Raw genomic sequence first — 14,322 nt, 5'->3', positions numbered from 1 at the left:
AAAATTAGTCTATTTTCATCTAGCTCTATTCTACTCCCTCTCATTACCCTATCAATCCAAACGGACCCTTAATCTTTCTCCCTTATCCAATGGGTGGTTTTGGGTAGATACTAGATAGCTAGAAAAGTAAAGTTTGGCTGTAACACTTGTTGGGGTAATTCGGTTTTAGGAAGTAGGTTTTTTAATCATATAACTACTTTTTCTAAACTTTTTTCTTTTAATTCAAATCATTGAAAAGTTTCAATTAAGTATTTTTAACTGAAGAGTTTTTCAATTAATCCAAGACTATTAAAACCATGGTTTACATCCAATCCAAGACTATTAAGTTAGAACATTTAATTCTTCTCAAACAAAAAGTTAGAACATTTTTTTTTTTAAATCTTGAGAAGAACTCATTGTTGCTCGACGAAAGGAAATTATCATATTTCAGAATATACTTTCCGAAAAGAGGAAAATAGAAAATAAATTTGAACTATGAAGATCAAAGGTATAAATAAATATATAAATATAATGCTATAGTCAAAAGACATAAATTATAACTAACGGAGGAAGGGGTTATTCAATATTATTTGGTTCCATTTGATTTTTGTTTACCCTATTATTTTTTCCATTTTTAAATATTTGTTGACTCTGCATAAAATCAAAAATAATCATATCACATATTTAAAATAAGCAAATTAGATTTTGTTTCACCATTATCAAAATTTTAAATAAATACAAATTAATACTCAAATTAATGATGATAATCAAGATTTATTTAAATATTGATGTTAGTAAAAGTTAAACCACTCATTAGTGTAATTTCTGTTAAATGCTAGAATAGATGCGGAAGTAGAAAAATATATAAAATAGAAAACACAAGAACACAAAATTATGTGGCAATTTGACGACTTATGTCCATGTAAGAAACTGTTAATGGCTGCATTTTTTATTATATGAGAGTTTATATAGTACAAATTATGTATTACAATGAACCTAATATATGCATATATAGTATGTTAAACTCTAAACTAACCAATCACTAACTATAGTTAATAAACTTATAGTATAAGTAAGAGACTTGATTTGCATCCAGATAAATTAGGCTTGAGCCTACTCTATTGGACTAATATATCTAATATATTTCTAACCATTGCAATTTTTTTTCCCTATAAAAGTTTAGACGTATTTGGTTTCCTCAATCTAGGAGGAATAGGAAACATATTATTTGTAATATTTTTTTTATATGGTAATTTAATTTGTGTCCTTAATCTAATAGGAATAAGAACACTATTGCGAGACTAATTTGGTATCCCAACTGGACTATATATACACACATAGGCTTAGACTTACGTTCCAAAAGTCTCTCTCAGTTTCTTTCTCAGAGAGTTGTTTGTTGTTTGCATCCTCTTACGACTATCAAGCATGTCTCTACTCAGAAACCACTCCGTCATCGACCATACTAATTTCTTGGTATGGCAGCAAAGCCAAACCAGCAGCAACCACCAGCAGCCACCATCTCAGACGACGATGTTGAATGTCTTCCCCATCAAATTTCAACTGCGTAGTCTACGGAAAGTGGAGTTCTACGAAGGAGACAGTCCTGAACCACATGCTTCCTTCGAAAATACATTTCGTAAAAGGGTATCCGCCTGGTTGTTCGAAGAAGATAAGGCGTTGTTGCGTGACAATGGTGATCGCTTCTGTTTGTATCACGACTTGGGCATCCCAGAGACATATCATTGTCCTGTGTTACAAAAAATAGCTAGTGTTGTTGCATCGGCTAGGGGATCAAGGATGCCAATTGTTGTGGATCTAATGCACACGGTGAAACGCGTAATAAAGATACCCACGAATCATGATTTGGTGTTTTCAAGGAATGAGGATGAGGCGGATGTTGATACGGTACTTTTGCACTCCATAGAAACTTATGAATCTAAGCCCATTCCAGCGGCGAAATCTTCCGTTCGAGCTTTGGAGAAGGTCAGGTTTCAAGGAGGGTCAAACTCGATTCAAGAATGTACAATTTGCATGGAAGAGTTTCGAATTGGTTCAGAAGTCACTCGCATGCCTTGCTCGCATATCTATCACGAAAAATGTATCTTCAAGTGGTTGAAGATGAGTCACTTATGCCCCTTGTGCCGATACCCAATGCCACAACACTCTTGAGATTTTCTTTGTTAGTGTTATGTTAACGTTGTACGTGGTTCTAGATTGGTTTCTTTGAAAAGATTAGTTTTTTTTTTTTTTTTTTTTTTTTTTGAGAAAGTTGAAAAGATTAGTTGATATTGAAGTTTGATTCTTTTTTTTTTTTTTTCTTCTTTTTTAGTAGCTAGACATTATGAAAAAAATTTATGCCAATATCTTGGAACTTTGATACGTGCGAAGTGTTTTATCATTGTTGACCTCCCCCATAACTTGGATTTGGTCCCATTTGATTTCTATGTAAAAAAAAAAAAAATGGTTAGTATTTTATCCAAAGTATCCACTATGGGCTATTTTATTTTAGTTCAAATCTTAAAGGTCAAAATGTAACAGTTAAGAAAACCTATAGAACTAAATTGTGATTGAGCCAAACCAAGAGGGGTAAATTGTTTATCCACAAATTAACTACGTTTTTTTTTGTTTAAAATTTTGAAATAAACCTAAAAAATTAATTTTAATCCGTACTTGAGGGAGTTAGATATAAGAATTGAAATTTCATAGACTAAATTGTAATAGAACTAAACCACAGTGGGGTGAAATTATAATTTTTCCTTGTTGACTAAGTGAATAATGGTTTTGCATTCAGCTCGACAAATAAATAGAGTATCCTAATGTGATGAATGTATTACTATACTAAGGCTATCTATTGATATGTTTCCTCAAAGAGGAAGCCCTAGCTTTTCAAAGAGTGTAAAATTAATTTGTCATTTTGGTATGGCTGGAATTCTTTGTGTGGCTGAATGGATTAAACATACTGAAATCAACTCTCTAGGAGTGTTTTACTTGCATGATAATATTAAAAATTAAAACTAATTAAAAATTATTAGTCTTAATTTTTACCTAAAATTCAACTATCCCCTTCAAAGTTAATGTCAGAGGGAAGGGAGCGGCCACATTATATCTTACTGTACATCTCCTCCCTTAAATTATTAACAAAAAATTTTCATTATGTTAAAATTTTTTTTACTTAATGGCCATCCTCATTTTTTTATTATAAATAATTATACAAACACTTAAAGAACTAGTGTCTCATTTTTCTCTTTCAATATTTTTTTTGTCCTATGTAACTCATCAACTTTAAGAGCATTTTTATTATATATTCATGAAAATATATTTGTAAATCTATTTAGTTAAAAACTCTTTTTCTTTTCCAAAAAAAAAAAAAAACCCTTTTTGATTGAGTTAAGAAGATAGGATTGTGTGGTTTTTTTACTTTAGGAGAAAATATATTATGAATTATATGGATAGAATTTTGGGGGCCATTCTATTTTTTTATCAATAAAAAATAGATTCATTTAGTTTTTTGTAAGTATTATATTTCTCTTATTTTTTTATATTTATATATGTTAAAGCATTTAAAAATAACATTCATTATATAATTTTATCTAAAACTAATTGATGTATATACATATATATATATATATATATATATATTACGTATTTTAAAACTATTGTTATTGATGAAGCAGTATCTCGTCGGTTCCTCTGGGATTCGTCCAGATGATTCCCGTCAGTACTCTGACAACCTTGAATGAGCAAGAACTTACTCGATGGGTTACCGGTGTGGTGCCTGCCACAGCGCCTTCGATGGCAAAGTCAGTACGAAAGAAGGCAGTAGTTGAAATATCAAGAATAAAATTAGTTAAAGTTGTGTTGTTGTTTTCGTACCTTGTTGTGGTGTTGTGAGGGCTTTATATACCCTTGGGGATTATACCCGTTGGGGTATTAATGATCCTTCTGATAACGTTTTTAGGGGAGTAATGGGCGTTAATGCCTTTCCATTGGTTCGTCCAGCTGGTCTTGTAACGATTGAGGTTTTATTGGCAGCGTTTAATGACATTAACTCTTCCTCTGATGACGCTGATAATTGGTCAGGTTCGTCCGTAAGACCACCTCGTCTATGTTTAACTTCGTCAGTCCCATCAGATGCCCCCGGGTTTCACGGTCGTCAGTGACGATCGTGGAAATCGAACAGTTTTTTTTTTTTTGGCTCTTGGGATTCCGTGCCGCATTGAATGCGTGGTGGTGGTGTTACGTGGGTTGTGGCCACGTGGCATGATGTGGTTGGCGGAGAATTATGTCCCTTGGGTTTCCCGCCGATTTTCGGTTTCACCTCCATTTGGTTTTTAAACTCCTTCTTCCTTGCTTTATCTTACATTTTTTTCCTAATTCTCAGTTTGTCCTAGCTTTTTCTCTCTCACCTATTTCTCCATTTCCCTCTGAGCTGGTGCGTGTCGGACTTCTTATCTCTTCTCTTTGAGGTATGTTTCCTATTCCATTTTTCTTTCTTTCCTCTTTTTTCTTCTTCGCAAGTGTTTGATTCCCTTTTCTTTTTGGTTTCTGCTTGTTTTTTTTTTTTTTTCAGTACTTTCCTATTTACCTGTGCTTTTTCTGGGTGTCCATGGTCGGTAGCTTAGAAGTTAGAGAAACTTGCCCTTCGATTTCCTTTCTTTTCGCTCGTTTAGAAGGGTCCTTAGGTGTTTTTCCCAATTTGGAGGGTTTCGTTTTTGCGGGTAATAGCTTAGGCATTGTTTTGGGCGATTTGTTTCCCCTCCTTCGCCGGTCAGTCGATTGGTTTGAGGGTTTGGTGAGGGAACAACGGCCGATGTCTGAGGTTAGGTCTAGTGATCTAGAGACGGGGTTATCATCTAGTGGTGATTTTATGGAGGGGGATACTGCCGCGTCGTCCTTTAGAGAAATTAAGGCTTTCCATGCCCTCGTGGAGGCGTGTGGGCTAGATTCCGAGGCCGTGGGTAGGTTTAGGGATAGGTTTCAGTTCCCGGAGCGAGTTCGGGTTCGTCGGCCTACTGACGAGGAGAGGGCTTGTCAGTTTTTCCCAGGTGAAGTGTGCTTTTATGAGGCAGCTTTTACTTGTGGATTAAGGCTTCCCGTTCACCCGTTTGTAATGGAGCTTTTAGCTTACTTGGGTATCACTCCTGGGCAGCTCATGCCCAATTCGTGGAGGATAGTAGTCAACTGTATGGAGATATGGTTGGCTGCTAATGGGGATATGATCAAGGTAAACGAGCTTGTTTATTTGTACCGTTTGAAAGAGTCGAAGGAGTATGGGTATTATGAGCTAGTACCTTGGGAGAGAAGAACCAGAATCGTCAAGGGCTTACCCTCGTCCTTCAGATACTGGAAGTCCAGATTTGTGTTTGTGTCAGGGGACGACTTTGAGACCCCCTCTAACCAGGATTGGGGAGATATCCCCCGATTGCTTCGTCGGTGGGGAGCCCCGACTTTAGGTGCGTCAGTATCCTTTCCTTTCCTTTTCTTATTGAATCCGATGTTATCGTTGCTAATCTCTCTTTTTTTTTTTTGGCAGTCAAAAGGAGACCAAAACTAAAAAGCAGGTACAAGGAGCGTGTTGAGGCAGCCATTGTGTATGCCCAGTCTATCGAAAACTGGGACGACTTGGTAGATCCTAGGACGCTCGCTTTTTACAACTTAGGCCCCGATCCATCTCCCTTCGTCCTCCGGAGTCTCGATATTGAAGGGAAGGAGTAAGTATTTGGGTTCGTCAAATCTATATTCGTATTTAATTGCTCTGTTCTTTTACAATACTTCCCTCTCTCGCAGAGATGACGACTAAATTCAATAAGGGTATGTACGAGAAGATGCGATCGAGGAAGGACGAACCTTTGTCCAACATTGGGAAGAAAGTGGTCCAGGTGAAAGGGAAAGTTTCCTCCGTCACACCGATTACTTCGTCAACCCCCGTGATTTCTGGTGCCGACACTACGAGGACGGCCTCGCCGGCTACTTCAATAGAGGAGATCCCGACCCCTGCTTCGAAGAGGCCTCGTACAGCGGAGAGGGGGAAGGAGGCTACTTCTTCGTCGACCATTTGGGATGACGAGAAGTTGGCGATGGACCGGGCTCGTGGTGTCGTGACCGCAGAAGACCTAAAGGTGTTCTCGGGCATGCCCATAAGTGAGTTGATGGGTCGTCATCTCCAGAAGCTCGTCCAGGTAACATATATGTCTGTTCTTTACGTTGGTTTGTTTTGAGCTAAATGTTGCCGTGTATAAACTAACATGTATATTTTTTTTTTTTTCTTTTAGGTGCTGGGGGAGACTGTTCATCTTTCGTCTGAGTATCTTGCTCAGGAGGTTGAGGTTGAGTCTTCGCTTTCCCGGATCAAGGTCTTGGAGATGGAGAATTCAAAGCTAAAGAGGGAGCTAATTGCTTCGATGGAGGGCGCCCAACAAGCCAGGGAGGAAGCCAAGAAGCTAAGTGACGAGCTGAAGGTAGAGCAGCAGCTTGTGCTTGAAAAAGACGGGGAGCTGGCAGCTGCGAAGGAAAAGATCAAGGTCGTCGCCTCCAGAGCTATCGAAGGTTTCCAGCAGACGGAGGAGTACAACTCTGTGCTCTTCAGCTGGTACTTCAAAGGGTTCGAGCTTTTAAGGAGGTACTGCCTCAAGCACCCTTCTGGGATTGACCTGGAGACATTGGATATGGAGGAAGTAGACAGGGAAATCTCGGCTGACGAGGCTGCTCAAGCCGCGGCTGCTGACGCTCCTGGAGGCCTTCCTGCTGTTGATGTTCCAGTTGTCGAAGCTCCTACTCCTGAAGTCCCAGCTGAGGACGATGTCGATCCGGACATTTGAACCTGTTCTTGACCAGCAAAAATTATCTCCTTTTTTTTTCTTTTTTTTTTTTTTGTATTCGTCAGTAACGTACATCCGTCTGTGCGGAATCTTATTACTTAGACAAAATTTTTTGCTTTTGTCTTTGTCAGTAATGTACATCCGTCGATGCGGAATCTTATTACTTAGACAATTTTTTTTTTGTCTTCGTCAGTAATGTACATCCGTCGATGCGGAATCTTACTACTTAGACAAAATTTTTTTTTTATTTTTGTCTTCGTCAGTAATGTACATCCGTTGATGCGGAATCTTATTACTTAGACAATTTTTTTTTTGGTTTTTGGTAGCGGGCCTCCGAGACTTTCTATTGATGGTACCTGTATGAACACATTATTTGAACCATTATTTCATTTAATTTTGAGGAATCGGTACACTCTTGATTTACATCTGTTGGTGGTACTTCTTCAAGTGCTCTATGTTCCAGGGTCGCGGGAGTTTTTGTCCGTCTAGGGTCTCCAAATGATAGCTACCCTGTCGGGAGTAGTGCACGACCCTATAAGGTCCTTCCCACGTGGGACCGAGCTTCCCGTGGGCGGAGTTCTTGGTTGCAGTAGTCACCTTGCGTAGGACGAGATCGCCAATTCCTAGTCTTCTGAGCTTGACCCTCTTGTTATAGTATTTATTCATCTTCTGTTGGTATTTCTTCGTCACGTCCAAGGCCTTATCCCTAACTTCGTCTAAGCAATCCAGATTGATTCGAAGTTGGTCGTCGTTGTCCTCCTCATGGAACACTTCTCGCCTGATGCTGGCCATACCTACCTCGACGGGAATTACAGCTTCGATGCCATAAGTGAGCCTGAAAGGTGTCTCTCCCGTTGGGGTTCTTGCCGTCGTTCTGTAGGCCCACAAGACATTGGGCAATTCTTCCGACCATGCGCCCTTAGCTTCGTCTAGCCGGGCTTTGACGATCCTGAGCAGGGTTCGATTAGTTACTTCTGTTTGTCCGTTTGACTGCGGGTGTCCAGGTGACAAGAATTTATTCTTGATGCCTAGCCCCGAGCAGAAGTCTCTAAATCCCTGGCTGTCGAACTGTCGGCCATTATCTGAAATAATTGTTTGTGGGATCCCGAACCTGCAAACTATATTTCTCCAAACAAAGTTACGGATTCTTGCGTCTGTGATCGTTGCCATTGCTTCCGCTTCGACCCATTTAGTGAAATAATCGATAGCGACGAGCAAGAACCTTACCTGTCCTTTTCCTTGGGGTAATGGGCCGACGATATCAATCCCCCATTGTGCGAACGGCCACGGGGAGGTAATCGTCGTCATCTTTTCTGCTGGCAACCTCTGGACATTCCCGAACCTTTGGCACTTGTCGCACCTCTTGACGAGATCCGTGGCGTCGGCCTGCATGGTTGGCCAGAAGTATCTTGTGCGGACAACTTTGCTTACCAGGGATCTGGGCCCGGCATGGTCTCCATAAATCCCTTCGTGGATTTCGTGAAGGACATACTTGGCTTCTTCCTCGTCGAGGCACTTCAGATAAGGTAGGGAAAACCCTCTTTTGTATAAGGTATCGTTCAAAATTGTAAACCTAGCCGCTCTTGCTTTAATCTTCCTGGCTTCCGCTGAGTCACGAGGGAGATGCCCGTCTTGGAGATATGAGACGATCGGTTCCATCCAACCACCTCTGTTCTGGACGGAGAATACTGGGACTTCCTCAATGCTGGGGTGTTTCTGAATCTCCATTAGAATTTCACTGTTCATTGGTTCTTCGTCGGACGAGGCCATTTTGGCGACCTCATCTGCCACCGCATTCTGGTTCCTCAGGATCCGAACAAAATCCAACTTATCGAATCCACAGGCTAAATATTTAATCAGCTTGAGGTACTTCTGCATCCTCTCTTCTTTTGCCTCATATTCTTCCCGGATCTGCCCTATTGCCAACTTCGAGTCACTCTGAATAAGCAGGTTCTTAATCCCGAGGGCTTTGCCAAGTCTCAGTCCCGTCAGTATGCCTTCGTACTCAGCCTCGTTGTTGGTTGTCGAGAATTTTAATTGGACTCCATATTGGAGTTTTTCTCCATCGGGGGTGTTTATAATGACCCCTACTCCTCCTCTCTTTTGGGTTGACGATCCGTCAGTCTGGATCGTCCACCGTTCCACCTCTTTTTTGTCGTCGTCATCTTCTGGAAGGGTGAACTCGGCTATGAAGTCTGCCAGAGCTTGCGCATTGATTGCCGTTCTGGGATGGTATTCGATGTCGAACTGGCTGAGTTCAATTGCCCATTGGACCATTCTCCCCGCTGCTTCAGGCTTGTTCATGGATTTTCGGATAGGTTGGTCCGTCATTACAAGTATAGGATGTGCTTCGAAATATGGTCGTAGCTTTCGTGAAGCCATTATTAGGGCGAAAACAATCTTTTCGATCCTGGGATACCTGGCCTCCGCTCCCTGGAAGGCTTGACTGACATAGTAAACCGGGAGCTGCTTCTTATCTTCCTCTCTAATTAAGGCCGCACTGACGGCCGTGGCTGATGCTGCCAGGTATAAATAAAGGCTTTCCCCTGCTTTTGAGGGACTCAAGATGGGCGAGCTACCGAGGTAACGCTTGAGCTCTTGAAAGGCTGCTTCACATTCATCGGTCCAGGCGAAAGCTTGCTTCCATGTTTTGAAAAATGGGAGACATTTGTCCGTCACTTTAGAGACGAACCTATTGAGTGCAGCTATCCTTCCTGTGAGCTTTTGGACTTCCTTGACGGTCTTGGGTGATGCCATGTTAAGTATTGCTTGCACCTTCTCTGGATTTGCTTCTATCCCCCTTTGGGATACCATAAACCCTAAGAACTTTCCTGAAGCTACCCCAAACACACACTTACTAGGATTGAGCTTCATCTGGTATTTTCGGAGGGTGTTAAATGTCTCTCCCAGGTCGTCCAGGTGAGCCAATTCTTCTTTGCTCTTGACGAGCATATCGTCCACATATACCTCCATATTTCTCCCAATTTGCTTGCTAAACATCTTGTTTACCAATCTTTGGTACGTTGCTCCTGCGTTCTTCAGTTCGAAGGGCATTACCTTATAGCAGTAGAGTCCTTGGCTTGTGATGAAAGCAGTTTTTTCCTGATCTTCCTCAGCCATCTTTATCTGGTTGTAACCTGAAAATGCATCCATGAATGTTAGTAACTTATGTCCGGCCGTAGAGTCTACCAACTGATCTATCCTCGGCAGGGGAAAACTATCCTTCGGACAAGCCTTGTTCAGGTCCGTGAAGTCCACACACATTCTCCACTTTCCATTTGCTTTCTTCACTAGCACGACGTTGGCCAGCCATTCGGGATAGTAAACTTCTCGGATGAAGCCTGCCTGCAACAATCTGTTAACTTCTTCCGTAATTGCTTGGTTTCGTTCGGGGGCAAAGACCCGTCGTTTCTGCTGGACGGGTTTTTTCTCGGGATCTGTCTTCAACTCGTGCTGGATTACCTGGCATGGTATACCCGGCATATCTTCGTGACTCCATGCAAATATGTCCAAATTTCCTTTAAGGAAACGGACGAGTTCATTCCTCATCTCGGGGCTTATGGTTGTACCTATCCTCGTCACTTTTGAGCTCTCCCCTTCAACGAGTTCCACCATTTCCAGGGCTTCTATGTTGTCTTCTTTTTCTCCCTCGATCGTCCATGTGTGGTTTTCTCCTGCAGCCAACACGGCCTGGTAGCATTCTCTGGCCAAAACTTGGTCTCCTTTTACCTCACCGACTCCGTCTTTGGTTGGGAATTTTATCTTCAGGTAGTAGGTGGACGTTGTTGCTTTCCACTGGTTGAGCGTGGGCCTCCCAATGATCACATTGTATGAAGAGGGGCAATCTACCACTAAGAAGTCCAGATGACGGGTCTGCTGCTTCGGGTAGGCGCCTATTGTGACTTTTAGTGTCACAATGCCCTTGGGATATACTCTGTCACCGCTAAAGCTGACGAGGGGGGACTCAAACGGGCGCAATCTACCAGGACCTAGTTTCAACTGTTGGAAGGCCGATAGGTACATGATGTCTGTAGAGCTACCGTTGTCTACGAGGATCCTCTTAGTGTTGAACCCTTCAATTGTGAGTGCTATCACCAGAGGGTCGTTATGGGGCTGCCTGACTCCCCTCGCGTCGTCTTCGCTGAAGAATATATCCTGGTTCGTCCGTCTTTGTTTTAGTAGGGGTTCCATATGGACACTGTTTACTTGTCTCTAGCATGCTTTCTTGAGGGACTTGTATGATCCCCCCATGAAAGGTCCTCCTGCTATTGTGCTTATCTCCCGATCACCTCTTGTGGTTGAGATTGGCGACTCTCGTTCTTGGACGAGGGCTCTCGTTGGCTCGTGTCGCCCTCCCTGAACCTGTTGGAGTCCCCCTTCTTTACGTACTTCTGAAGTTTTCCCTTCCGTATCAATTCTTCTATCTGTCCTTTCAGATCTCGGCAATCTTCTGTGTAATGGCCGTGATCCTTGTGAAATCGGCAGTATTTGCTTTTGTCCCGCACATTTGGTGACGAATGCAAGGGCCTCGGCCACTTTAGGTGGTGTTGATCCTAGATCTGTGTCAAAATCTTGTCAACAGGCATAATTAGAGGTGTGAATTTTACCAGTCGTGGAGCTTTCTCGTCTTGTCGTCTGTCGATGTCACCTCCCCGGCGGCTTGGGCGCTCCCTCTTTTGTCCCCTGAGTTCGTCTTCCTTCCTTCCTTCCATCTTCAGCTTCCCCTCGTCTACGATGGCCGCCAGTGCGTCCTCAGCATTCATGTACTTTTGGGCCTTCAATAGCATCTCCGCCATTGTCCGGGGCGGATTCTTTGCCAACGAGACGACGAATTCTCTGGACTTAAGCCCTGCTTTAAATGTCATCAGTTGGACCTTATCGTCTGCGTCGTCCACCTCTAGGGTCTCTCGAGTGAAGCGTTTTACGTACGACCGCAAGGTCTCCCTCTCTCCTTGCTTAATAGTGAGTAGGTGATCCGCTGGTCTCTTGGGGCATTGCCCCCCGACAAAATGGCGCAGGAAAGCATTACTTAACTGCTCAAAGTCGTCTATGGACGAAGTTGGTAATCTTGTGAACCACTCTCGTCCAGCTCCCCTCAGCGTAGTGGGGAAAGAACGACACATGATCTCATCAGGGGGCTGTTGAAGGCCTAAGGTCGTCTTGAAGGTGTTGAGGTGATCTTGGGGATCCTTGAGCCCGTCAAAAGGCTCGAGCTGAGGCAACCGAAATTTCGCCGGCACCGGTCGTTCTAGGACTGCCATGGTAAAAGGGGAGTCTGTCGCTTTGACCATTTTATCCAGGCTTCGATCGGTCTTTTCTTTGATGGCATTTCTTAATTCGTCCATCTCCTTTCTCATCTCTTGGAGGATGTCAGAATGCTGTTCCTCTGGGGTTACCGTTCTCTGTCGGTCACTCCTTCCATGGCTATCCCCTTCGTCCTCTTGGACAGCTCTTGACTGGTTCTCTTATTGCTGTAACCTCTGTCTCATCTCTTGGTTCTGTCTGGTAAGTTCTTCGACGGTGGCTGCGAGATTTCGGACTTGCTGTGCTAAGGCCGCTGAGTCCTGGTTGGATTCCATCTGGAGCTGGTAGGGACCACGTTCTGGTTGTATGAGAAAAACGATCCCCACAGACGGCGCCAAACTGATGAAGCAGTATCTCGTCGATTCCTCTGGGATTCGTCCAGATGATTCCCGTCAGTACTCTGACAACCTTGAATGAGCAAGAACTTACTCGATGGGTCACCGGTGTGGTGCCTGCCACAGCGCCTCCGATGGCAAAGTCAGTACGAAAGAAGGCAGTAGTTGAAATATCAAGAATAAAATTAGTTAAAGTTGTGTTGTTGTTTTCGTACCTTGTTGTGGTGTTGTGAGGGCTTTATATACCCTTGGGGATTATACCCGTTGGGTATTAATGATCCTTCTGATAACGTTTTTAGGGGAGTAATGGGCGTTAATGCCTTTCCATTGGTTCGTCCAGCTGGTCTTGTAACGGTTGAGGTTTTATTGGCAGCGTTTAATGACATTAACTCTTCCTCTGATGACGCTGATAATTGGTCAGGTTCGTCCGTAAGACCAACTCGTCTATGTTTAACTTCGTCAGTCCCATCAGTTATACTTTTTTTTTTTGAAGGCAAACTATTGTTATTGTAAGGACACAATTCAAATTCCCAATCTATGACTGAAAGAAAATGGGCTTGAAGGGCCTTTTTTACAATAAATTTGTAGAGGATGGGTTTATAATCTAGATTTCAAGGATGGTTTAGACAATAAGGAAAAGAACGGGCTTCGGGCCCAATGGCACGAATTAAAGAGTTATTTGCAAGAGTATGACTGAAAGCTCCTCCTTGGACACAATCCGAGGATAGTTTATAATAGTATTTTTCTAATGTTGGATACAATTATCGATTATCATATACTATTGACCTTCTACTTCACTGAAAAAGCCCTCCTTTCTTCGTAGGTCTTCCCCTTTATTTATACTTCCTCCTCTTCTCTTCATCATCTTCCACCTCATGGTTGTAACGCTGGCTTTGGATACTTGTCCCATCAATTCTTTCCCAAAGTCCTCTGGGGTCAGGGACCAAGTTCCGAACCTCATGCTCAGGTCCCATCTTCCCCTTTCTGCAGTCATTTATATCAATCACAGAGCTTTTAATGCATGGGTGATGGTAGCAGCTTTACCTTAGATATTCCACCGCTCTTCCTATTATCCTCCACGTATGTCGTGTCTTCCCGTAGTCATAGGATTTCTTATAGCATAGTCCTGGGACTCCAAACCTCTCTTCTTATGACCTCGGCTTAACAATCCGAGGACAAATCTATTCCTCGGACGTAATTGGTCATTCGTTTATTATATCTTTACTTGGCATTTCTTTATGAGATACATTCAGATACTCCAAGATCATTTGATGTCCTCGAATTTGGGTTTCTAGCCCAAAAGACTTCGTTGGGCCATCCTTGGTAAATTACTGGGCCCAATGCCCCTACAGTTATACTTTAATATGTAATCTTAACATATTTAACTTGAGTCCCTAGAAAGATTTTCTGACTCTATTATTGTTTGATGTCTTGAGTCATTCTTCAATGACGGATAACTACAGTTGGAGTGTTTATTTGTGTGGTATCAATAAGTAATTATTTTTTTAGTTAATTAATCTATTGCTTTAAGAATTTTGTGATCTAAATCACATTTTTTTTATATAAACTATGTGTAACAATAATTTTTTTGGGTTATAAAAAAACTTATACGAAATTATACAAAAAAATTAAATAAAATTTTTTATGCTTACATGCATCCAAGACTTTTGAGTTAGAACATTAATATATATATAAATATATATCTTGTGGAGAATTTGTTTTTTTCTCTCTCTCTAACACAAGGGAATTACCATGTTATAGAATATATTTTTAAAAAAGTGGGGGAAAAAAAGAAGTATGAACTATAAATATCAAAGGTTCAATTGTATACGCTGTACTCATGACATTCGTCATAACTCATAACTAGTGGAGGAAGGAGGTTTTAT

General features: G+C 41.9%; 2 protein-coding genes across 2 annotated transcripts; both read right to left on the bottom strand.

Annotated features, from left to right (window-relative positions):
* Nucleotides 1-7,217: 7,217 nt before the first annotated feature.
* Nucleotides 7,218-7,589, bottom strand: LOC142643882 (uncharacterized). The gene has a single exon (XM_075818608.1). The coding sequence runs from the start codon at nucleotides 7,587-7,589 to the stop codon at nucleotides 7,218-7,220; it is 372 nt and encodes a 123-aa protein (XP_075674723.1).
* Nucleotides 7,590-7,825: 236 nt separating this feature from the next.
* LOC142643880 (uncharacterized) lies at nucleotides 7,826-10,988 on the bottom strand. Its single transcript, XM_075818607.1, has 4 exons — nucleotides 10,527-10,988; nucleotides 8,943-9,437; nucleotides 8,229-8,807; nucleotides 7,826-7,879 (listed from the first exon to the last, which is right to left on the bottom strand). Exons 1-4 carry the CDS (start codon nucleotides 10,986-10,988, stop codon nucleotides 7,826-7,828), a joined length of 1,590 nt encoding a protein of 529 aa, XP_075674722.1.
* Nucleotides 10,989-14,322: the final 3,334 nt, after the last annotated feature.

The sequence above is a fragment of the Castanea sativa genome, chromosome 7 (genome assembly GCF_040712315.1).
Source record: "Castanea sativa cultivar Marrone di Chiusa Pesio chromosome 7, ASM4071231v1".
NCBI classification, from domain to species: Eukaryota; Viridiplantae; Streptophyta; class Magnoliopsida; order Fagales; family Fagaceae; genus Castanea; species Castanea sativa.
The sequence above is the reverse complement of the archived record's forward strand: the minus strand, read 5'-3'. Positions and strand labels throughout refer to the sequence as shown.